We start from the raw sequence: 25,788 nt of genomic DNA, 5'->3' as shown, positions 1-25,788 counted from the left end.
TTAGAAGCAGGATTCTCAGATTGTTTTAAGGTAAATCATCCCAGAAGCCACATTTTAAAATAAAAATATTGGAGTTTTTATTATACAGTTAACAGGCTGCAGGCCGCCAGTTGTTACAGCACACAATATATATAACACAGCTAGGAAACATGCTAAAGAGGAAAGAAATAACAAAAACAATACCAACAAGCCAACTCAGCTCCAATGGAGAGCTGAATTGGGATGCCATTATGACTGGAGATGAGCCAGGAGACTGGACACAGGACATGATCACAGAGACACACGTGGTGTGGCCCCCGGCGGCTAGGTTGGTCAGGGCCTAAATATGTCTGCGCGGGGGGGCAGATCTTCAGGAAATTCCCATTCCCAGGCACTAGACTGACAGATTCAGTAAACTATCAGCAAGTGCCTGACCCTGACTCCAGGGGTCTGGGCACGCAGGCAGGTGATTGGGGGGGAGAGGGAGGCGGGGCGTCCTTCTCTCAGCATGAAGACAAGATTCCAGACCCTACAATCCACCATGTGGCCAATATGGCGCCAGCCAAACCTGACCTCCTTACTTCAAGATCTCAGATTCCTGAGAAGCTAGGATTTACAGGCATGAATCACCAGCACCTGGCTGTTTGTTTGTTTTTTTTTTTTTTTTTGGTCGGTAGTGGGACTTGAACTCTGGGCCTGGGCGCTGTCCCTCAGCTCTTCAGCTCAAGGCGAGCGCTCTACCACTTGAGCTACAGCGCCACTTCCGGTTTTCTTGTGGTTTATTGGAGATAGGAGTCTCACAGTCTCTCCTGCCCGGGCTGGCTTTGAACCGCAATCCTCAGATCTCAGCCTCCTGAGTAGCTAGGATTACAGGCGTGAGCCACCAGCTCCCGGCCTGGCTGTTTGTTTTTAAGACATGGTCTCACTATGTAGCCCATGCTGGCCTTAAACTCCTGATTTTTCTGCATCAGCCTCCTGCTATTTAATTATTATTATAAATTATTATTATAAAAAGTCTCAGGGATTTTCCTGCTTGGGCTGGCTTTAAAGCATGATTCCAAGATCTTAGTCTCCTGAGTAGAATCCTGATTACAGGCATGAGCCACTGGCACCTGACTTACTTTTGGATATTTTGGTAACCTCTAAACAACATAAAACTCAAGATCTCATGCTTGGTAGGTAAGTGCTCTATCACTTGGGCAACCAAGTCCAATCCTCTAGCACCAGCTAGGCTTTGATCTTTATTTACTGCTAATAGATGGGTCAGTTAGCGGGCTAAAAGTACATTAAAGACATAAAATTTCCATTAATAATTATCCCTGTCAATTACTCTAGCTTGAAGAGGAACCTCTCCCTTCAGAATATTTTCTTTGAAGACTACTTAGTATATTTCTAGGACTTCCAAGAATGGGGCTTACATCCTGCTGCCTGAAGGGTGTGATAAGAAACCTTCCTCCCTGGCAAGGTGTGGCTAAAGGGAAATGGGAGGCTCTTCTCTCTGAGTCTATGGACCTTGAAGTGATAAAAACTCTGGGAGCTGGACTGAAAGTAGAAAATAAGACCCCAGATTTGGGTTATTTTTTTAAGGTCCACACAGGGACACCTCCCTACCTCTTGGCTAAGTTTCCACCTAGTATTTGTTACCTAGGTAACTGGCACACCTGGAAGCAGTCACCTTCCCCTACTGCTAGGTCACATCCAGGTCCACCTTTGGTCACACGCCTCCCATATGACCTTAGGAGGTTACAGACCCTGAGGTCACATCCAGATCCAGCATGGCCACACCTCTTCCGGTCGATGGCCTAGATAATCCAGGCTCAAGAGTGAGTCGAGCCCTTCCTTTTCAGCCATGCTTCTCTACCAATTACATTGGGGGGCAGTACTTCGGTAAATAAGCTTCTTTTTCTGCCTAAATAGCGTGTGGTGTTCTCTTCATCGGCTACCTAATGAAACCTACCTATTTAATATACCTTACAATTTTCTCCAATGAAGATTTTTTTGTTGTTGTTGGGGGAGAGGTGTCAGTCATGGGGCTTGAACTCTGGGCCTGGGCTCTGTCCCTCAGCTCTTCAGCTCAAGGCTAGCGCTCTACCACTTGAGCCACAGTGCCACTTCCGGCTTTTTTCTTTTTTTGCTTTTGTGGTGCTGAGGAATTGAACCCAGGGCCTCAGGCATGCAAGGCAAGCGCTCTACCACTGAGCCACCTTCCCAGCCCCCAATTTTCTCCAATGATGGTGACTAGGTCACTCAAAGAAACTTTTGGTCTCTCAATCCTGAAGGCATTTTTCTACTAAACTTCCCATAGAATCCTAGTAAGAAACTTTGTCTTTTTCCTTTAATATTCTTTGTTTCTATTTACCCAGGTATCTGTATCAAGATACCTTGGCATCACTTGGAATTCTTTATTTGAAACTTTTGTTTTTGGTGGTGGGACATGAACTCAGGGCTTCATATTGTCCCTGAGCTTTTTCACTCAAGGATAGCACTCTACTACTTTGTGCCATAGTACCACTTCTGATGGTTAATTGGACATAAAAGTCTCATGCATCATGGCGTTCGGCGCCAGTGGTTCATACCTGTAATCCTAGCTACTCAGGAGGCTGAGATCTGAGAATCACAGTTCAAAGTCAGCCCGGGCAGGAAAGTCTGTGAGACTCATCTCCAAGAAACCACCAGAAAAGTGGAAGTGGTGCTGTGGCTCAAGTGGTAGAGCACTAGCCTTGAGATGAATTGCTTAGGGAGAGCGCACAGGCCAAGAGTTCAAGCCCCATGACAAAAAAAGAAAAAAAAAAAAGAATCTCATGGACTTTCTTGCCTGGCCTGGCTTTGAAATTCAATCTTAAGATCTTTGCCTCTTGAGTAGCTAGGATAACAGGTATGAGCCACCAGTGCCCAGCTTTTAAATCTTAAAACTGAGAATTCCTGTTCATCCAGAGCCTTCACTCATGCTAATCTACAGTTTCCTTGTAATTCCTCAGGATCTAAATTTTCAATTACTCTCAATCAGCCCTCTACTTGCTCTTCATTTAGACTTCAACCATATTACTTTAACCTCCCTTTTTGAAATATTCGCAACTCCATATCTCTATTTAGAGATAAAATATTGGCAGACAGAGCTACTCAATAATGGTAGCTGACACCAACATAAATAATGTTCCCTTTTCCTTTGTCAGACTCCCAGGTTTTTCCCAGTCTGTCACCTTCACTCATATACTTTCTTTCTATCTTTTTCTCAATAGTATCTCTAAAGTATATTAAATAGATAGGTTTCACTAGGTAGCTGATCAAGAAAACACCACATGCTACTCAGGCAGGAAAAGAAGTTTATTTACCGAACTGCTGCCCCCACCATGATTGGTGGAGAGGCATGGCTGAAAAGGAAAGAGGTGACCCACCCCTGGGCCAGGACTTACATAGGCCAGGGACAGGAAGAGGTGTGGCCAGGTGGGGGAAAGGTGTGGCCACACTGGATCTGGATGTGACCTTTGGGTCTGGGAACTGCCTGTGGTCAGCATGTGACCAGAGGCAGCCCAAGATGTGACCTAGTAGGGGGGGAAGGTGTCTGCTTCCAGGTATGCGAGTTACCTAGTTAACAGATACTGGGTGGAAAAACCAAGAGGTAGGGAGGTGTCCCTGTGCAAGACCTTACAGAATCCAGTGCTCTCAGAAGTAGTTAAATACATGTAAATAGACCATACCTTAAAAATCTCTCTTTTTATTGTTTCCTTTTCCTCCTCTGATCTATCCATTCCACCTTAAAAAAGAAAAAAAGGTTGTTGACTATTCACTTCTTATTTGTCTTTTGTCATTGTGATATGTCTTGCACTCCTACACACCAGTGAAATTGTCCTTCCTTGCTTCATCAATAAACCTTTTATATTCAGTAAGCCTCAGATCTTCCAGCTATCTCAGTGGGATTGGTCACTACCTCTATTTCAAAGTCTGGTTCTAGTAATACCCAATGTTTTAGAAAGCTCAGTACCTCTTTGTTTCTAGTGAACTTATGTTGTGGTCTATCTCTCCTTTCTCTATTCATCCTTAAATGTGAGGTTCCTCAGAGTTCTTTCAGGGGTTCATTCTTCTCACACTTTTCCTTCTCTCTCCTATCCATCTATGTGAATCCCTATTCCAGTTGAGATCACCTTCTTAATTCACATGCCAACACTTTTATTCATCCCATAGGCATTCTTGTTCCAAAGTGGTTTCTGCTGTTTATGTCAGTGAAGAATAGCTTCCCTAGCTAGGAACTGGCACCATACCATCCTTTTAGTCTTCACCTTTAACTTATCTCTAAACCTGGTCGTTCTGCTGAACTCTCAAATAATCTCACCTGACACCTTCCTACATCTCTTGTCTCTTCCAATGCATTCTCTACACAGAATGATTCTTCAAAAATTTTGTCATGTCATTCTGATGCTTAATTTTTTCTTTTTGGGTCCCGTCGTGGGCCCTGAACTTTGGGCCTGGGCACTGTCCCTCAGCTCTTCAGCTCAAGGCTAGCACTCTACCACTTGAGCCACAGTGCTACTTCCGGCTTTTTTCTTATGTGGTGCTGAGGAATCGAACCCAAGGCCTCGAGTATGCAAGTCAAGTGCTCTACCACTGAGCCACCTTCCCAGCCCCTTAATATTTTTTTTTTTTTTTGTCCTTTGGGAAAAGCTCTAAATGGCCCAGCATTTTCTTCAGTCTCACTTCTCCACTCTTTGTCTGGCTAGCAATCTTAAGCCATTCTGAACTTCTTTGGATTCACAGAACCCAGCTTTAAAGTCTCAGAGCTCATCCATCAGCTAACGTTAATCCTCCTCCTTTCTTTTGTGAACCAACTGTGCACCTCACAGCTGCACTTAAACAGCACTTTCTAGGAAACGACTTGACACCCCTTTAGTTTGGAGTTCCTCTTTAGAGTTGCCAAGGGCGTCCTGTACTTACTTGTCTTTTTAATTCTCTACTGTCGGAGGCTGGATTTTCCCATCCCTAGAGGGAAGGCTTCAGTCGCTCCCCTTCAACTTTCCACCCCAAGAGCCTAAACTGAGCGTCAGACTCACACAAAAGAGCTCGGCTCCTAGTTGTTGATTATTCCCTTCTTTGGAATGATGGTGGTGTGTGTGTGGGGGGGGGGCGGGCTGGATACGAGAAACGCGGAGGCTTCAAAGAGACAAAAACGAAGTACCTAGCGGCACAGAGGGGCAGGGGCAGGCTGCGTCGACTCTTCCTCAGACCCCCGCGGCCTAGGCGCGGAGGCCACGACAGCCCCTGCAGCGGCCCTCGGACCAAGCCGGACAATAGCTTGGAATTCGGCCTCGTGTTTCCGGTGGGGCCGCCACGCGCTGGGCCGGTGCCGCCGGCCGAGGGGGTGGGGGCGCCAAGCCGGGCCCCACGGCGAGGGAGGCGCGGCCGCCTGAGCTCCCGCCGCCGCCGGAGCCTCCGCCTCCGCCGCCTCCGCCTCCGCCTCCGACCCCTGTCGCCCCGCCCCGGAAGTGACTTGGGGCCCATCCGGAACCTCTGGGCCCGGCGGCTGCAGCGTCACCAGCCGAGCCGGTGCGGGGCGGGCAGAGCGGCCGCTGCCGCTGCCAACGAACCGGGGACCGCGCGGGGCCCAGCAGCGCGCCGGCCGGGAGGGAAGAACTCAGCGGTCGGGCCGCAAGCGAACGGGCCGCCGGCGGCCGCGGGGGGGAGGGGCGGGGGGGACGACGACGACGACGCGGAGGAGGCGGAGCCCAGAGCGGGGTGGGGGCCGGGGAGGGCTAGGGTGGGAGGGGGTGGGGGGGCGTCCCTGGGCTCATGGAGCCGGCCGAGCGGGCGGGAGGCGGGGAGCCCCCGGAGCCCGGCGGGCGTCCCGGGCTGGGGCCGCGGGGCTTCGCCCCTCAGAAGGAGATCGTGTACAACAAGCTGCTGCCCTACGCCGAGCGGCTGGACGCAGAGTCCGACTTGCAACTGGCCCAGATCAAGAGCAACCTGGGCCGGGCCGTGCAGCTCCAAGAGCTGTGGCCGGGGGGCCTCTTCTGGACCAGGAAACTCTCTACGTAAGTGTGCGGGGTGCTGGTGGTCCCGGGACCGTCCACTCCCACCTGCCCGGGGAAGTAGGGGGCCCCCCGCGGAAGCCGCGGCTCGGCAGAGGCCGTCGGGGGTGGGGAGGGACGGCTCTTTGTCTGGGGCGGACGGACGGACCCCGGAGCTCGGTCCTGGCTGCAGCTAGCTGTCCGCGGGGCAGTCAGTGGTCGTCGGGTGGCGACCGAAGCCCGGAAACCACTCAGGCCACTTGGTTTGGTGGACCTCCGAGGTTCTTCTCGCCGGCTGCCGCTCCCCGAGCGTTGGGTTTGTTTCTTAACACCTGCGAGGCTCCGGGGAGAGCCTCGGAGGAGCGATCCTCCGTGGAGCCTGCCTCGGGGGAGAGGCGGGGCAGGATTTGTCTTTGGGGACCGGTCTCCTGACTTCGCTTTCCACTTCTTCTCCTCCCCCCCCCCCCCCCCCCCCGAGCTAGCTCCGGTTCCTCCTCCTCCTCCTCCTCCTCCTCCTCCTTCCATCCTCGCCACTTTCCAGGTCTTGGGTTCACGCCTGGGAACTTTGTGAATGGGAAGGAGGCCTTCAGGGCAGCCTGGAAGGTAGTTGGTGTTTGAGGTTTGTCCGGGCTCGGAACCTTTGATCGGAAAGATTAGTTTAAATCTGCCCCCAGCGCAGTCCTGGGTGGCGGGGTAGACTGGCCGACTGGCGAATGTTGTCTTAGATTCTAAGGAAAGTGTGTGTCGGTCCTGTTGTGACATTGCCTGTGGCGAGACCTCAACGATTCTATGGAAAATGGGGAAGAGCGGCTGAGCAGCTGTCGAGGGTTGCTGTTATCTGGACTGGGAGGGCGGTTGTGTTTACTAGTCACTTTCGGGAGCTCCCTTGATAAACAAGTTGTAAACTAGAGAGTCACTGAAATTTGAGGAAAAATTGGTACGCTAGTGTGTGTGTGTGTGTGTGTGTGTGTGTGTGTGTGTGTGTGTGTAAACCTTACTTGGTAGATGAACGTTTTTACTGTATCCGAAACTTTTCGGAAAAGAATTGTTTGCCGAGTCTCGATCTGTTGGCTGTAGGTAAAATCTGGGAACGTGGTACACTCACGCGTGTGGCTACGGGTGAGTGATCACACCGGACACCAGTCACCGTGTTTACCCACATCTGCTGAGCGAACTGGGTGATGACTCAGGGTTTTTGTAATGCAATAGTCTTTTCTATATTTGTCTTTCCTCGCAGGATAATTCTTATGTGCCAGTTATTAGGGGGCCCCTGACAGATTTCTCATCTCCTCTCACAGAGTAGGTGGGAGTAATTGCCTTGTTAATTAAAAATAAGCAAAAGTGGAACACTTAACTTGCCCTCTTCAAAGACCATGAAATGTCAAGGTTAACAGCCTTCCTCTTGATTAGACCTCAAAGAAGTTTGTGGCGCTAGGATCTGTGGAAAATAAGGAAGTGCTGAGGAAAACGCAACTGACTGAGTATTGCTTTTAGTCACACCAGTAGAATGTCTTTTCCTGTTGTTTTCTTCTTTTTTCTCTTTTTTTCTGCTACTAAGGTTTGTTGCACTCCAGGCCTCCAGTTCTTACTCTGCTTTTTCACTCACAGTTGGCAGTCTATCACTTTAGCCACACCCCCAACTGTTGGAGATTAGTGTCTCTTTTGTCTGCACGCTGGTTTAGCTTCAAATCTTGATCCTTGGGTCTCAGCCTCCTAAGTAGCTAGGATTATAGATTTGAGCCCCTGATGTCTAGCGACTTTTTTAAGGTGAGCCTCCTAGGCATTTGTGTAATTTAGGTGCAGTGAAAATAATATGACTTAGTTTGAGCAATTCCCTTTTTAAATCACTTGGAATCGATTTGTTACAGAATTACTATTTGAGGCAACATAAACAGCTCATATTAGGTGCACAGTTTATGGCCATGCCAGTGTGTGAAGACGTTTATATTTTTGAACCTACTCTGAAGTATTTGTTGTTAATAGAATTTGGCAAATTAGCACCAAGAATTGTGTTGTTATTTTGGCTTATTAGGTAAAAATAGCTTTTAAAAAGCAGGACTAAATATTCAGTGGAGAATGATGGTGTTTAGTAGGGCAGAATGGCAGTTAAATGGCTTACAAAGCTGTTTTCACATACATAACCAACATCAGGTGCTGCCAGGTAGGAATTTATTTTGGAGTAGTGGTTAGATGCTGCATACTGACTCTTGGGATTGCTTTGCTCTGTGACATTTTAAACTTGATGACACAAATTATGATCTGGGGTGTGTTTTTTTCTCGTCACATTAAGGTGACCTGTTCGTAGTTGTACTTGTTTTCTTTCTTTTTTCAGCTCTGTGTGTTACATAAATTAACATCTAACTACTGCCAACATTTTGATAATAGCCAAATAGTGTATGAATTTAGTGCTACTTAAAAGGTTGGAAGGTAGTAATGGAAATAAAATCTAGCTTCTTCCACTAGCTTTGGTCCTAAATATCTTCCAGTATTCTTGTGAATGAAATGATTGTTGATACTTCAACAATAATAATGCATCCAAACCATTTCGTTGTTCTGGTATCCTATGGTTTTTATTCATTTTCAGCCTTTGTATAAACAAGTGTGTATTTGTTGTTGTTTTTTCTTTTCTGAGATTAGGGATCTCTAGGCCAGATTGGCCTTGAACTTGAGACCCTCCAGCTGATGTTAGAGTTACAGGCATGTATCACCATGTCACCCAGTGTATATATTTCTATAACAACTATTTTGAGTAATTTGTAACATTCTGAAAATATTTACCTAGATAAGTACATTCCTAAAGAAGAAAAAGAGTGTTACTCAGAGGCGCTGGGGACAGTATCTTCAGAAGTGGGCCCCCTCATTTGAGTATCACAGGTGTGTTGAAGCTGAGTTCTGGTTTGGGAGCTACTTTGGCTCCTTTTTGACTGTTTACTTCATTTTGTTAGTTCATTCTGAGACTTGCAGGCCAGCTTAGCACCTCTTGATTATTTCCTTTAATTTTAAAACTTGGCCCTGCAATGCAATGGAAGTTTTCATGTAGATACAGTTTTCAGGGAAGAAACAAATTATAGAAGTTTAGAGAAAACAGGAGCAAATAAATGATCTTGGAAAATGGCAGTAAATGTAACTTACAGAGTGGTAGATAATTTGTATGGCTCTTGTAGAGAATGAAAGGAGTTGATGAAAGGCAATCTGGAAATTTGATTTTGATCCTGTTGCATTGGGAGCCTTCAGGACCGTTTGCCTGAGGCATTGAAATCTAGATACAACAGTTTAGATAAACAGATTTAGTCACTCTCGTTGCCAGTTTGGTCTTGCTGTAGATCCTTTGGACGGTAAACTGTAGACAGTTTTACTAGTCTTTTAAAACTTAATGTTTAGTAGTGGAGTGTTTTACATAAAATGGAAACGTAAGCACAACATCAGATAGATACCCCTGGCAAATAGAACCTCACTGATTGCTTCTTTTTTTTTCCTTTAAAAACTTTTTTTAAAAGTTACTATTATTGTTGTTCAGATCCTGAGGCTTGAACACTGGGCCTGCACGCTGTCACTGACCTTTTTTGCTCAATGCTAGCACTCTTATTTACCATTTGAGCCACAGCTCTGCTTCATGGTTTTTCTGGTGTTTAGTTGGATGTAGGAGTCTCAAGGACTTTCCTGCCTGGGTTGGCTTCAAACTTCAGTTGTCAGATCTCCTAAGTAGCTCGGATTACTGGTGTGAATCACCAGCCTCTAGAACTGGTTTATCTGTTATTAAGTACTTAGAGTCAAAATAGATACCAGACTTTCCTTGATAGTGGTACAGCTGATTTTCTGAAAGAGAAAATGGACTAAGTGATTTTTGGAAATCATTTTTCTGTCAAAGTTGAATAGCAGCATAATGTGTATCCTTTACATTCAGTATGAAAAATTAAACTTTTATTTCTCAGACATTATCAGTTCACAGCAAAATTAGTAGAAAAACCACTGAGTGAGTTTGTTTTTTCCATTAGTTAACTTGTTGTTTGTGCCAGAACCTTTTATTCCATTTGAGGATATGTTTAGTTTAATTTGAATAGTTCTCTAATACAGCAATTTTTTATGCAAATGCTTTTTTAATGGAAAATATCAGTCATGCAAAAGAAGACAGAATAATATAAACTCAATTTATTTTAAAGAAGTGCCAACTAACAGCCAGTTTTTGCAAAATTTGTGATTTTACTCTTGACTTTCTGCTCCATTTGTACCATTTTGTTTAGGTTTATTACGTCAGGGCTAAAGATAGTGGGGCAGGAATCCCACGAACAATCATTTTCATTTAATAACAGTTTTCTCCTATTGCCTCTTTAGAGACTTAGATTCCCTCATGGGGTAGCAAATACGATATTGAGTTACTTCCATTTAAAAAATGAAGCTGCTGAGCCATGGATACAGATTGTGAGTTTCAGGTCAACTTGAGGTATACAAACTAACAAACGAACCAAAAAAAGACAGTAGACCTCAGGTTAATACTCATAGGTAAATTTAAAAAAAATAGTAAAGGAAGGATTTAGACATCTTCCTTAGTTCTATTTTGATTTTTCCAAACAGTCTCACAATGTAGACTTGGCTGGCCTTCCCAGAGCTGGAATTATAGGTGTTCTCTGCCTTTTCTGTTCTGGCATCTAGGGCCTATTAGATTTCTGCCTTCAAACAATTCAGTGTATTCTTTCTCTTAGTCTACATTTTTATTCATTAGGATACAGCAGGCAGTGGTAGTTCCATAAAGAAATGTGGAGGAGCCAGTGCCAGTGGCTCACGCCTGTAATCCTAGCTATTGAGCAGGCTGAGATCTGAGGATCACTGTTCAAAGCCAGCCCCGGCAGGAAAGTCCATGAGACTCTTATCTGGAAGTAGTGCTGTGGCTCAAGTGGTAGATTGTTGGCCTTGAGCTGAAGAGCTGAGGGACAGCGCCCAGGCCCAGAGGTCAAGCCCCATGACTGACCAAAAAAAAGGTGGAGGAGGAAAATGGGAAATCTGCATTTATTACATTAAATTAAAAAAAATTAATCTGCCCAAGGTGCTTTAATGCCTTATACTGAGGCATGAAGAAGGGCAAATAGAAATCAGTAGATCAGTGCCCCTCCACATTCTGAGATCTTTTCATATCATTTTGGGTTTCCACTTGCTCCATTGTTTTTTTTTTTGTTGTTGTTGTTGGTCATGGGGCCTGAACTCTGGGCCTGGGCTCTTCTCTCAGCTCTTCAGCTCAAGACTAGCATTTTACCACTTGAGCCACAGTGCCACATGCATGCATGGCAAGCACTCTGCCACTGAGCTACCTTCCCAGCCCCTGTTCCATTCCTTTTGTGCAGTGCTGGGTATCCAATCCAGGGCTTCACACTGGATTCTGAAATGGAGGCAAAAAAACCATTTCTTTTCGAGAATCTTGTTGGTAAATACAACCTTTAAAACAGGTTTTCTAATTGTGAACCAAGGGAAATAGCCTTTTCTATTAAACGTGATTCATTTCTAGTTAGACTCCTTCCCTTTAATATCCAAATCTGTTTTTTTTTCCTCTAACCTTTATAGAAAATTAGATCAAAGTTTCCTTTTCAATAAACAGCTGAGAACACGGTAATAAAATAATAGTGAGCAAACAGCAGCAGCAACAAAAAAAGTGTATATATGTTTTTTTGTTTTTGGGTCCGGTCGTGGGGCCTGAACACTGGGCCTGGGCGCTGTCCCTCAGCTCTTCAGCTCAAGGCTAGTGCTCTACCTACCACTTGAGCCACAGCGCCACTTCCGGCTTTTTTCTTTTTGCTTATGTGGTGCTGAGGAATTGAACCCAGGGCCTCATGCATGCAAGGCAAGCGCTCTACCACTGAGCCACCTTCCCAGCCCCAAAAGTGTATATATGTTGAGAACTCCACTGGAATGTCCAAACAAAGCAGCTCTTGTTAAATGTTCCATTTGTGATCTTGAAGTTGGCTTCCATATTTGGCCTGTTTGGTTTAGCATTTGTTTCCTTTTAGTATACTCTTCTCTTGTTCATGTTCTTTTCTCCCCTATTACATGCTGTTTTGAGATCCAGACCTCTACCTTAAACATTTAGTAGTGGTATATGCATGTATAGATAGATACTCATAGAATTTTTTTTGTTATTTGTAAACTAAAATATGCAAATTAGGGAATTGTCGTGGCTTTTTGTTGTTGTTGTTATGTTTTATGCTGGTTCTGGGGCTTGAACTCCGGACCAGGGAAAGGTTCCTGAGCTATTTTGCTTAAGGCTAATACTCTACCACTTGAGCCATAGCTCCACTTCTGGCTTTTTGCTAGTTCATTGAAGATAAGAGTCCTATACTTATTGCCTGGGCTGGCTTTTAAACGGTGATTTTCAGATCTTAGCCTCCTGAGTAGCTAGGATTACAGCTGTGAGCCAAAAATGATCAATTTTACATTCAAAATAGTGAAAGTATATCTGGATGAGGTCCATTTTAGTACTCTGTTTGAAACAAAATAGATACTAATCCAGAGAATTGTAGGGAATTGTTAGCATTTTAATTAAGAAAGATGTTAGTGTGCTTCTTGACTGCACAGAAGTATCCAGGAGTCAAGTTTAGTAAAGGAGTTTATATTGGTTACATCAATAGTTTGTCCATAGTTTGCTATAAATCTTAGATTATGCTTTTGCCAACTATTGAATTTTGATATAACTTTTTTTTTCTTTTTGGTCATGGGGTTTGAACTCTGGGCTTGGGCGCTGTCCTTGTGCTCTTCAGCTCAAGGTGAGTGCTCTACCACTTAAGCCACAGCACCACTTCCAGTTTTCTAGCGGTTTATTGGAGATAAGAGTCTCACAAACTTTCCTGCCCGGGCTGGGTTTGAACCGCTTCTTTTTTGGGGGGGGGCGGGGGTCTGGTCGTGGGGCCTGAACTCTGGGCCTGGGTGCTGTCCCTCAGCTCTTCAGCTCAAGGCTAGCGCTCTACCACTTGAGCCACAGCACCACTTCTGGCTTTTTTCTTTTTCTGCTTATGTGGTGCTGAGGAATCGAACTCCGGGCCTCATGCATGCAAGGCAAGCACTCTACCACTGAGCCACCTTCCCAGCCCATGATATAACCTTTTTATGTTACCTTTTTATGTTTTTTTTTTTTTTTTTTGGTTGGTCCTGGGGCTTGAACTCTGGCTTGGGCACTATCCTTCAACTCAAGGCAAGCGCTCTACTTACTGGTTGAGCTACAGCCCCATTTCTGGTTTTCTAGTGGTTAATTGGAGATAAGAGTCTCATGGACTTTCCTGCCCTGCCCGGGCTGGCTTTGAACTGTGATTCTTAGATCTCAGCCTCCTGAGGCGTGAGTCGTCGGTACCCGGCTGTGTTAATTTATATATATTTTTTTTCTTTCTTTTTTTTTTTTTTTTTTTTTGGTCGGTAGTGGGACTTGAACTCTGGGCCTGGGCGCTGTCCCTCAGCTCTTCAGCTCAAGGCAAGCGCTCTACCACTTGAGCTACAGCGCCACTTCCGGTTTTTCTGGTGGTTTATTGGAGATAGGAGTCTCACGGTCTCTCCTGCCCGGGCTGGCTTTGAACCGCGATCCTCAGATCTCAGCCTCCTGAGTAGCTAGGATTACAGGCATGAGCCACCAGCGCCCGGCTATATATATTTTTTCATAGTATACAGGCTCTAAATATTTGAGATTAGATTAGATACATAGTATTTCCTTGCTAAGAAAAAAACTCATACATTGTAACTATAAAATGGGTACTAAAGTACAATACTAAAATGCAAACAATTTGGAGATTGCTTAAGAATTACTTTTTTTTTTTGGTCTGGTCTTGGAGCCTGAACTCTGGGCCTGGGCGCCTAGCTCAAGGCTAGCGCTCTACCACTTGAGCCACAGTGCCACTACTGGCTTTTTTTTTCTGCTTATGTGGTGCGGAGGAATTGAACCCAGGGCCTCATACCCCTGAGCCACCTTCCCAGCCCAAGAATTACTTAAAACACCTTTTTTTTTTTTTTTGTCAGTCATGGGCTTGAACTCTGGGCCGGAGCGCTGTCCCTCAGCTCTTCAGCTCAAGGCTAGCACTGTACCACTGGAGCTATAGCACCACTTCCGTTTTCTGGTAGTTTATTGGAAATAAGAGTCTCCTGGACTTTCCTGCCCGAGCTAGCTTTGAACCGCAATCCTCAGATCTCAGCCTCCTGAGTAGCTAGGATTACAGGCATGAGCCACTGGCGCCCGGCTTAAAATACTTTTTAATAGTCTAGAGGTGTGAGTCAAATGGTAAAAATACCTGTGTAACAGCTATGAACATCAGTACTGCATAAAGTAAAAATAAAAATAAAATTGCAGCTCTACAATCTTCAAATGGTGTTAAAGGGCAGGTGTTTATTTTTTGCCATCAAGTTTTTTTTTGCTTTTGTTTCTGTTTTTGTTGTGGGGCTTGAACTCAGGACTTGGGCCCTGTCCCTGAGCTATTTCACTCAAGGTTAGCCTTTACCACTTGGAGCCACAGTACCACTTCCCGTTTTTCTGGTAGTTAATTGGAGTTAGGAGTCCAGGCTGGCTTGGAACTGCAGTCCTCAGGTGGGGTTGCTAGGATTACAGGCTTTAGCCATAGGCACCCAGCTGACAAATTTTATTTTACTCAGTGGTTTTTGTTGTTGGTTTGTTTTTTGTTTTTTCCCAATTCTGGGGCTTGAACTCAGAGCTTGCACACTGTCCCTGCATTTCTTTTGCTCAAAGCTAGCAAGCACTTGAGCCAAAGAGCCATTTCTGGCTTTTTCTGTTTATATGGTACTAAGGAACTGAGCCTAGTGCTTTATGCATGCTAGGCAAGTACTCTGCCACTAAGCCACATTCTCAGCCCCTTGCACATTTTTGTTTTGTTTTGTTTGGTCGTGGGCTTGAACTCTGGGCCTGGGCGCTGTCCCTCAGCTCTTCAAGGCTAGTACTCTCCCACTTGAACCACAGCACCGCTTCCAGTTTTCTGGTGGTTAATTGGAGATAAGAGTTTCATGGACTTTCCTGCCAAGGCTGGCTTTTGAACCCTGATGCTCAGATCTCATTCTCCTGAGTAGCTAGGATTACAGGCATGAGCCACCAGTGCCCGGCTACTGCAGATTCTTAAAGAATTTGTTTCTGCATTCATGTATTTTTCTTGAATTAAAGATAGAACCCAGGACCTTAAGCAAGTGTTGTATCACTGAACCACAACCCCCTGCCAGGATCCTGAATCCTTTTTTTTGGGGGGGGGGAAGGGGGGGTCGGTCATGGGGCTTGAACTCTGGGCTTTGTGGCTGTCCCTGCGCTTCTCAGCTCAAGGCGAGCGTTCAACCGCTTGAGCCTCAGCGCCACTTCCGGTTTTCTGGTGGTTTATTGGAGATAAGAGTTTCAGGGACTTTCCTGCCCGGGCTGGCTTTGAACCGTGATCCGCAGATCTCAGCCTCCTCAGTAGCTAGGATTACAGGTGTGAGTTACCGGCATCTGGCTTCCCTGGCTTCCTGAAGCTTTTAGTTGGGATAGTTTGTATTCTAAGGGAAGGTAGATTACTTCCAGAAACCTTAATTAGTAAACTGTAACCTATAAATGGGTAACACATATTTTTTCTCTCTGTGCCATGCCTCTAGCTACACCTCTTTTGAGATAGGAGCTTGCCAAATAACTTAGAATAACCTGCAATTTGTAGTCAGCTGGCCTTGAATTTGAGATCCTTTTGTCTCTACCTCCTGGGATTATAGGCTGAGCCTCTGGGGCTCAGATGATGTTTTGATTTTTGAGATAGACTATCACCAACTATCCTTGGGCAGGACTTGAAATCTACCTGACTCTTATTTTCTAAGTAACTGGGAAGGATTACAGGTACAGGCATCTTGTTGAGCTGTAAATTTGTAATAATGCCAGGCACTGGGTGGCTCCTGCCTGTAATCCTCATTACTGAGGAGGCCTAACCCAGCCCAACGTTCTACAGATGTAAAATTTAATCCAAATCAAAATTTTAAAAGTTGTTTCAGATGTTTTAGATAGTTATTATATCTACACCAAGCTTTTAGTTCTGTTTTTCCTGAAATACCTTTTTGTTTTATAGTTCATTCTTAGTTAATTTTAATTATAAAAGTATTTAGAAATTTTTCAATGAACTAAAAGATAAATAGAAAAAGGTAAAAATGAAATATACCCAGAGGAAATATTTCAGTGTTGACTATTTGTGTGTGTATGTATGTAATGTGTGTGTATTGTATCTGTAAATCTCCACCTCTCCTTTTTAGTAGTACTAGGATTTAAAACTCATTGAATGCTTTGAAGTATTACCTGGCTTGCTTGCTTGCTCAGCTGGTGATCTCTACTACTTGAGCCACATCTCCAGCCGGGTTTTTTTTGTTGGTTGGTGGAGCTTGAACTCAGGACCTGGGCGCTGTCCTTGAACTCTTTTGCTCAAGGCTAGTGCTCTGCCACTTGAGCCACAGTGCCATTTCTGGCTTTCTGGTGGTTAATTGGAGATAAGAATCTCAAGGACTTTTCTGCCCAGGTTGACTTTGAACCTCGAGATCCCAGCCTCCTGGCTAGGATTACAGGCTAGCACTCTACCTCTTGAGCTATAACTCTACTTACCTCTTGAGCCATAACTCCATTTTCTCTTTTTGGTGGTTAATTGGAGATCAGCAGGGGCAGGCTCCAAATACATTTCAGCCTCCTGAGTAGCTACCATATGAGCTTGAACTACTGGGACCAGTGGTCTGGGTTTTTTGTTATCAGCTCTCATCTCACTAATGTAATCCAGGCGAGGTGCTTACAGTTTCCTTAGTGCTGGAAGGTGTATGGTTTTAGGATTTATATATATATATATATATATATATATATATATATATATATATATATATACACACATTGTCTTCAAAGTAGCTTGGTGGGGGAGGAGAAAAAGAAAAAAGATGCTCTTAGTGGACTAATAATTTGCAGCATTTCTTTCTGGAAGGTTGCAAAGCACTTAGGTGCCATAATTTAGGAGCTTAAGGAGGTTAAGTGTAAATTTAATTTGATTTTTAGCTGTTGGGGAGTTCTAAAGATCATATAAGTAATGATAATGCTCTCTTTTCTGTTGACTTAGATATTTGTCTGCAAAAAGATACTCATCAAAGTGGTTTATGATTTTAGGTGGACTGGAATTTATCCTAAGTAAATTTGGGGTTCTTACCTCTGAATTCCTAAATATACTGTGATTAGTCATTTTTACATTTTGGATTTTTTATTTTTTTATTTTTTATTATAAAGGGGGTGATACACAGAAGGGTTATAGTTATTTAAGTCCGGTAATTAGTACATTTCTTTTTGGACAATATCACCCCTTCTCTCTCTCTCTCCCAGTTTTTCTGTCCTGTCCCCACCCACAAGTTGTATAGTTTATTTTCAACATAGTGTCTAGTGAGTTCCACTGCTGCATTTGTTCTACTTTGGTCCCTTCATTTTTGTGCCCTCTTTACCCTCCCAAAGACAGATAAATGAACAAAAAAGAGCAAAAGAAAAGAAAGCAACAAAGAGAAACCTCATTTCCGTTTCCTGGAGTTCATTTCAACAAATACTTTACATGATCAGATATACATCCATATCTATTTCTTAATAAAATTTGAAATTAGGACAGTAACCTATGTTTGTTCTCTTATTCTGTTTACTTTTAACTGAGATGTAGTATGGTGCCTTAAAGCACCTTCAAAAAATTTAAATAAAATATTTCAAATTATTTACTTAACAAAGGAAAGACACATAGGAAGCTCATTTCAGGTTACTGATAGAGGCCAGTTGAGACTATGATGAGATAGAAGTGTTTTGATTGAGCATTACATGTTGATGAGAATTCAGTTGCCATTATGTCCTTTATTACTAAATTACACACTTGGTAATCTCTTGATTAAAGTTTACAGTGATTCTTTGCTGTTAAGATGAAAATAATAAAAATTCTGTATGAGCCAGGCACTAGTGGCTCAAGCCTATAATCCTAGCTATTCAGGAGGCTGAGATCTGAGAATCTTTGCCAGCCCTGCCACCTTCCCAGCCACCTTCCCAGCCCCACAACTCTTATTTCTTGTTTGTTTGTTTGTTTGTTTATGGGTCCAGTCATGGGCCTGAACTCTGGGCCTGGGTGCTGTCCCTCAGCTCTTCAGCTCAAGGCTAGCGCTCTACCACTTGAGCTACAGCACCACTTCCGGCTTTTTTCTTTTTGCTTATGTGGTGCTGAGGAATCGAACCCAGGGCCTCATGCATGCAAGGCAAGCGCTCTACCACTGAGCCACCTTCCCAGACCACAAGTCTTATTTCTTAAATAGAACATTCTTTTTTTTTTTTTTTTTTCGGCCGCGGGGTGGGGGGGGACAGTCTTGGGGATATGAACTCTGGGCCTGGGCACAGTCCTGAGCTTCTTTTGCTCAAGGCTAGCATTCTACCAATTAGGCCACAGCACGTCTGAGGAATCAAACCCAGGATTCATGCATGCTAGGCAGGCAATCTACCACTAAGCCACCTTCCCAGCAATGGTGTAAAATTCTTAACATCAGGGGCTGGGAAGGTGGCTCAGTGGTAGAGTGCTTGCCTTGAATGCATGAGGCCCTGGGTTTGATTCCTCAGCACCACATAAGCAAAAAGAAAAAAGCCGGAAGTGGCATTGTGGCTCAAGTGGTAGAGCGCTAGCCTTGAGCTGAAGAGCTGAGAGACAGTTCCCAGGCCCAGAGTTCAGGCCCCACAACCGGATCCCCAAAAAATAAAATAAAATTCTTAGCATCAGAGATATAAATAATAAGTGTTTAATATTTTGTGTGTGTACATCATAAAGTTACCCTCTTAAGACATTTTAAGTGTAAAGGATTAACTATATGCATGTTGTAAATGGATTCTTTTTCATGTTTGGTTTTTTCTTTGTGCCAGACCTGGGACTTGAATTCAGAGACTAGGCTCCGTGCCTGAGAGTTTTAGCTCAAGGCTAGTGCTCTGCTACTTGAGCCATAGCTCCACTTCTGGCTATTTGGTAGTTCTTATAGATAAGAGATTCAAGGACTTTGCTGTCTGGGCTGGACTCTCAGATCTCAGCCTTCTGAGTTGCTAGGATTATGCCATTGGCACCTGGTGTAAACGGATTTTGAAACTCTTTCTCACCTTTTATGGCTCAAACGCTATTCCAGTAATAGCAGTCCCCAGTTTTCCTTTCCTCTCAAACATCATTAATTAGCAAACATCATTCTTTGTGTTTCTGAGTGTGGTTGTTTTAGATACCACATGTACATGGAACTGTTGCTGGGTACTGGTGGTAGAAAGCTCTAGTTTAGAGCAAAAATATCAGGGACAGTGTCCGGGCCCTGAGTTCAAGCTCCAGGATGGACACACACACACACTAAAGAGGAACTTGATAGAATTTCTCCATTTGTAATTGTCATAACTTTTAAAGATTTCTCCACGTGTTGAGCATGACAGGATTGCCCTCTTTTCTAAGGTTGATTGATCCATTGTTGTTATCTCTTTGTGAATGTTAGTATAATACAGCAAAGAACATAATTTTGAAAAGCATTGTCTGTTTTTCTCTACAGGTATATTCGACTTTATGGGAGAAAATTTAGCAAAGAAGATCATGTTCTTTTTATTAAGTTATTGTATGAGCTGGTATCAATTCCAAAACTGGAAATCAGCATGATGCAGGGATTTGCCCGTCTCTTGATCAATTTATTAAAGTAAGTCCATTTTCTGTAATTTCTGGTAAGAAAACCTTATTTTACGGTTTTAGGGAGAACCAATTAGGGATAGATCACATAATCATCATAAATTTAATTGTGTATTTTAGTTAAAGGTTTTCAGCTGAAAATAAAATTCCAGCTGGATATTGTGGCACATTCCTGTATAATCCCAGGATTATAGAGGCCTAGGCAGGAGGATCTCAAGTTTGAGGTCAACCTGGGCTTCCATAGGAAGTTCAAGGCCAGCTTAGGCTACATAATAAGTGTGTCAAAAAACAAATCAAGGCCAGGTGCTGGTGGCTCATATCTGTAATCCTAGCTACTCAGGAGGCTGCGATCTGGATGATTGTGGCTTAAAGCCAGCCTGGGTAGCAAAGTCCATGAGACACTTATCTTTAATAAACCCTCAGAGAACTGGAAATGGTACTGGTAGAGTGCTAATCTTGAGCTGAAGATCTGAGAGATAGCACCCAGACAAGTCCCACGAACACGACCACCACCACCACCACCACCACCAACAAACAAATCAAGCCAGGGGCCCATGGCTCACACCTGTAATCCTTGATACTTGAGAGAGACTGATCTAAGGATTCCAGTTGAAAGCTAGTGGGGTAGACAAATTGTTGAGCCTGTTATCTCCAGTTAACCAGCAAAAAAGTTGGAACTGGATGCATGTCTCAAGTGTTAGCAAAGATGCTGAAGAAGAGCATGAGGTTCTGAATTCAAGTCCCAGTACAAAACAAACCAAAAAAAAAATAACAAAAAGCAAGCCAGGTACAGTGTCTCATGCCTGTAATTTTAGCTACTCAAGAGGAAGAGTTAGGATTGTGGTGTGAGGCCAGCTTGAGCAAAAAGTTCGTGAGACTTCCTCTAAGTCAATAAAAACATGGGTAGGATGACAGGTCTTTGTCACTCCAGCTATAAGAAAAGTGTAAATAAATAATAACAATGTATGCTGATCTAGGCAAAAAAATGAAAACCTGTCTGAAAAAAATATGTAAAATAGAAAGGGGTAGAAATGATGAGTAAAGTGGTAGAGAACCTGCTAGCAAAGTACAAGGCCCTGAGTTCAAATTCCATACTTCCAACAAAACAAAAGTTTGCCAGTTCCTTTATGATGACTTCTCTTTTATAGCACACAACTTACCGTATGTTGTCTGATTATTTTATTTTTTGTATGCCCGTCCTTGGTCTTAGATCTCCTGCCTGGACACTTTCCCTGAGCTTTTGTGCTTAAAACTAATGCCCTACCACTTGAGTCACAGCTCCACTTCTGACTTTTTAGTGGTAATTAAAGAGAATCTCATGTACTTTGCTACTCAAGCTCAGCTTCCTGAGTAGCTAGGATTATAGGCATGAACTGCAGATACCTGGCCTTCATTGTTACGTTTATGTTAATGATTTCCCCCATATCAAGTACCTTGAGAAGACAGGTGTCATATTCTTTTGTTTATCCAAAAGCAGCCAACACAATCTTGAAAACACACTCTAGAAGTAATGTAGAAAAAGTATGACATTGATCTACAATAATGGTGACATGTCTTCTCTACATTTATTTATTTATTTACTTATTTATTGTGCTGGTCCTGGAGCTTGAATTCAGGGCCTGAGCACTGTCCCTGAGCTGCTGTTTGCTCAAGGCTAGCATTTACCATTTGAGCCACAACAGCACTACCTCCTACCTTTTCTGTTTATGTAGTACTGATGAATCAAACCCAGAGCTTCATGCATGCTAGGCAAGTACTCTAAGCCACAGTCCCAGCCCCTTTACTTTATTTTTATTAAAAAAAATTTTTTTGTCAGTCATGGGACTTAGACTTGGGGCCTAAGTGCTGTCCCTGAGCCTTTTCCATTTAAGGCTAGCATTCTCCCACTTTGAGCTACAGCTCCACTTCTGGTTTTCTGGTGGTTAGTTGGAGATAAGAGTCTCACTTTCCAGGGCTGGGAAGGTGGCTCAGTGGTAGAGTGCTTGCATTGCATGCTTGAGGCCCTGGGTTTTATTCCTCAGCACTACATAGGCAAAAAGAAAAAAGCCAGAAGTGGCGTTGTGGCTCAAGTGGTAGAGCGCTAGCCTTGAGCTGAAGAGCTGAGGGACAGCGCCCAGGCCCAGAGTTCAGGCCCCATGACCAGACCCCCCCCCCAAAAAAAAAAAAAAAAAAAAAGAGTCTCACTTTACTGCCTGGACTGGTTTTGAACCATAACTATAATCCTTAGATCTCAGCCTCCTGAGTAGCTAGGATTACAGATGTGAGTCTGGCTTTTTTTTTTTCCCCCCCCTTCTTCCCCACCCATTAATTAGGTTTTTGTTTTTTGTTAGTCATGGGGCTTGAACTCAGCCTGGGCGCTATCCCTGAGCTCTGTGTCATTTCCAGGTTTTTTGTTTTTTGTTTTTTAATTTAGGAAAAAGGAGCTTCTTTCAAGAGATGATTTGGAGTTACCTTGGAGACCACTTTATGACATGGTAGAAAGAATATTATATTCCAAGACAGAGCACCTGGGATTAAATTGGTTTCCTAAGTAAGTGTTTCTATTAAAGTACTTCTTTGGGGACAGAGGGCTTTAAGAGGATTGATCATGATGGAAGAATATTGAGATGTTTGAAATAAGCAAGTGAAGACACATTTTAATGTACTCATTTCTATGTAACTAGACTCTTAAAGACAGTACATTACCCTCTTGAAGCTATCTAAAAGCTACACTTTTCAAAACTTTTCCACCAAGATGTCTGTAACAGGTGTCACTCTACTGACAAAGCAAGAGATTTTTTTTCCCCTGAACTTTAATTTCTTTCATTAGAAATAATCCACATTTATCTCTTCATGGGCTTTTGACTAAGATCAGATGCAGAAGTAAACTATATTTGGCATTCTTCATAATTTATTTTGCACTTTAATTCTTCAAATAAAGTAAATATCTCAAGAAAAGGAACCTTATATATTGCCCAGGGAGTATTCATATACCAGAAGACATATTCTAACAGTTAAGTATCTTTCAGAGATTGACTGTTTTGGGAGCACAAACTACATAAATGTGCATTCCTTGGTTTATGCCATTTGCTAGTAATGTTCAGAACTATGAATATCTTGCTCATTATTATTGGCTTTTTGCATATACATCCTGGCTCTTCAGTGCCTTTCATTTTAGTGTTTGGTGTTTAATTTTAAATATATAAAGTACACTGTGGTCATCTGCCTTTTTATTTTAATAGTGATTTCAGACTTGATTGTTAAGTATCATTTTCCTTTGTTAACAGGGTTCTGTGTATACTTAGTAAGCTAGGTGTTTTTGTTTTAATTTTTGTTCTTACTAGGTTATTATAAAAGGGGTTTCAATTTAACATGTCCATTTATATGTACAATTGCACATTGATCAGTGTCACTTCTCATTTATCCCATTCTTACCTATTTCCTTAAGTTTTCCTATATGTGCATAATGTACACATGTTGTGTACCTTCTCCATTTGTTCTATTCCCCTTTCCCATCATCCCCTACAGTTTGGCCTAAAAATGCTCTTACTAAATGTATGATTAAGGCTTAGTTTTAGTAATTTCTTTTCAATTTTAAAGTTGTTTCCTCAATGTCTCGTCATTTTTCATATACCTATGTATTGAAGATTTCGTCTCAGGTTTCTGCCTTAGATCAAATGTGATATCCCAAAGAATGCTTTTTCTTTTCTTTTTTTTTGGGGGGGGGGGTTGGTCATGGACCCTGTACTTTGGGCCTGGGTGCTTTCCCTGAGCTCTTCAGCTCAAGGCTAGCCCTCTACCACTTGAGCCACAGCACCACTTCTGGCCTTTTCTGCTTATATGGTGCTGAGGAATCGAACCCAGGGCCTCATGCATGCAAGGCAAGCACTCTACCACTGAGCCACCTTCCCAGGCCCCTGCCCCCTCTTTTTTTTGTTGGTTGTGGGGCTTGAACTATGGGCCTGGGCACTGTCCTTCAGCTCTTCAGCTCAAGGCTAGGGCTCTACCACTTGAACCACAGCACCAGTTCTGGTTTTCTGGTGGTTTATTTGAGATAAGAGTATCACAAACTTAGCTGCCTGGGCTGGCTTTGAGCTGCGATCCTCAGATCTCAGCTTCCGTAGTTGCTAGGATTACAGGCGTGAACTACCAGCACCTTGCTCCAAAGAATGCTTTTTTTTTCTTTTATTACTATAAAGGTGATTTACAGAGGGGTTATAGTTACATAAGTCAGGTAATGAGTACATTTCTTTTTGGACAATGTTACCCCTTCCCCCAAAGAGAGCTATTTCATATGCCTGTATTAATTTCTCTTTTACTTTTATAAATGAAATCTTTTTTTTTTTTTTTGGTCGGTCATGGGGCTTGAACTCTGGGCTTGGGCGCTATCCCTCAGCTCTTCTGCTCAAGGCGAGTGCTCTACTGCTTGAGCCATAGCTCCGCTTCCGGTTTTCTAGTGGTTTATTGGAGATAATAGTCTCATGGACTTTTCTGCCTGGGCTGGCTTTGAACCGCCATCCTCAGATCTCAGCCTCCTGAGTAGCTAGGATTACAGGCATGAGCCACCAGTGCCTGGCTAAATTAAATCTTTAAAGACTTACTTGTGTAGTTTTTCTATGTGTGTAGTTTTTCTATGTGTCTTAGAGACATTGCTACATTACTTGCGTAATTTTCCTAGTTCAGTGTATTTAACCTATGCTTAATCCCCAGTCTTTATTCACATAGATCAGCAATCTGTATTTTTTTCCATAGAAATTTAGAAAGTGGCTGAAAATGGTAAACTTTAAAAGACATTCAGGTCAATGACAAGGAAATAGTGAAGTGGTATAAATGGAAAGCATTATGAAAATAACTATAGGTGATCCTGACCCCTAATTGTTTTTTGGACATTGGTCGCAAGTACAGTAGTGTAGTCAGTATTATGTTTTAAAACAGAGACTCATTTTAGTTATAAAACAGTAAAATTCATGAAATTGAATTGTTTAGCTATAAATACATGAATGTTTAAGAAAACCCAACCATTTGAGAACATTTTGTAAAGATTTCTTTTTGTTATTTCTGCCATAAGGAGCGTAGCTTGGATTGAACTGAGTCTTCCTTAAATATGAACTTAAGGAACATATGACTCGGCTCACCATTTCATAGGTTCCTGAGACCTTTGAGCTGTGTTCAAATCAGTTATCTTACGGAAATTGGTATGATATTTTTGACTGCTTGTGAAAGCTGTTGGTAAATGCAAGGTGGTGGGGGCAGTTTCTTCAGTGTCTTATTCAATGAGTTTTTTGTTTCTTTTTTTGGTTGTTCATGGGGCTTGAACTCTGGACCTGGGCACTGTCCCTTAGTTCTTCAGCTCAAGGAGACCGCTCTACCACTTGAGCCACAGTGCTACTTCCAGTTCTCTGGTGGTTAATTGGAGATAAGAGTCTCAGAGAGTTTACTTCCTAACTGGCTTTGAAGCTTAATTCTCCGATCTCAGCTTCCTGAGTAGCTAGGATTACAGGTGTGAGCCACCAGCGCCCAGCAAGTTACTATTTTTTTAAATTAATTTTTTTTTTTCGTTGGTTATGGATCTTAAACTCAGGGCCTGAGTGCTGTCCCTAAGCTTTTTTCACTCAAGGCTAGTGCTGTACTACTTTGAGCCACAGCATCAGTTCTGGTTTTTTGGTAGTTAATTGGAGATGAGCCTCATGGATTTTCCTGCCCCAGCTGGCTTGGAATAACAATCCTCAGATCTCAGCTTCCTAAGTAGCTAGGATTACAGGCATGAGCCACTTGTGTCCAGCTTCAGTAAGGTTTTTGTTTTTGTTTTTTGCTGTTTCACTACCAAACATTGTCCTTCTTACTTTAAAAGCTATACAGAATTCAGCCACTTTTGTAAAATCTCATGTGATTGTAAATAAATATTTGTTACTTTTCAGTGATACCACTGTTTCAGTGATACCACTGTTTGCCCTGGAAATTTTCTATTAGTGTTCTGTTAGTGCTTATGACAGCCTAGCCCTGAATCTTGATAAGATGCTTACCATGTCTCTTTCTGAAGTGACACATTGTCCTTACTCTTGGGGAAAACTTCCTTTTGTAAAGTTTTACCATGGCTGTTCTTTTAAAGAGATACTATGATTATATTGGAATGCTCAGTGGAAAACATGATTAGCATGTTTGAGATT

The 25,788-nt window shown here is 43.1% G+C and overlaps 1 protein-coding gene and 1 long non-coding RNA gene across 4 annotated transcripts in view; one reads left to right on the top strand and one right to left on the bottom strand.

Moving 5' to 3' along the window:
• The window catches only part of LOC138829283 (uncharacterized), a 100,198-nt gene extending 94,757 nt beyond the window's left edge, over nucleotides 1–5,441 (bottom strand). For both annotated transcript variants that reach the window (XR_011372525.1, XR_011372524.1), the window contains exons 1-2: nucleotides 5,150–5,441; nucleotides 3,678–3,733 (exon numbers count right to left, since the gene is read on the bottom strand). This is a non-coding gene — a long non-coding RNA (uncharacterized lncRNA). The remainder of the gene's footprint in view (nucleotides 1–3,677; nucleotides 3,734–5,149) is intronic.
• A 246-nt stretch (nucleotides 5,442–5,687) lies between these two features.
• Nucleotides 5,688–25,788, top strand: part of Psme4 (proteasome activator subunit 4) — a 103,636-nt gene continuing 83,535 nt past the window's right edge. For both annotated transcript variants that reach the window (XM_070025617.1, XM_070025616.1), the window contains exons 1-3: nucleotides 5,688–6,002; nucleotides 19,512–19,652; nucleotides 22,056–22,172. In XM_070025617.1, the coding sequence (XP_069881718.1) occupies nucleotides 5,761–6,002; nucleotides 19,512–19,652; nucleotides 22,056–22,172 (500 nt within the window). In that variant the 5' untranslated portion in view covers nucleotides 5,688–5,760. The remainder of the gene's footprint in view (nucleotides 6,003–19,511; nucleotides 19,653–22,055; nucleotides 22,173–25,788) is intronic.

Source organism: Dipodomys merriami, unplaced genomic scaffold, assembly GCF_024711535.1.
Source record: "Dipodomys merriami isolate MVZ:Mamm:240054 unplaced genomic scaffold, mDipMer1.0.p SCAF_17, whole genome shotgun sequence".
Lineage (NCBI taxonomy): Eukaryota > Metazoa > Chordata > Mammalia > Rodentia > Heteromyidae > Dipodomys > Dipodomys merriami.
The sequence above is the reverse complement of the archived record's forward strand: the minus strand, read 5'-3'. Positions and strand labels throughout refer to the sequence as shown.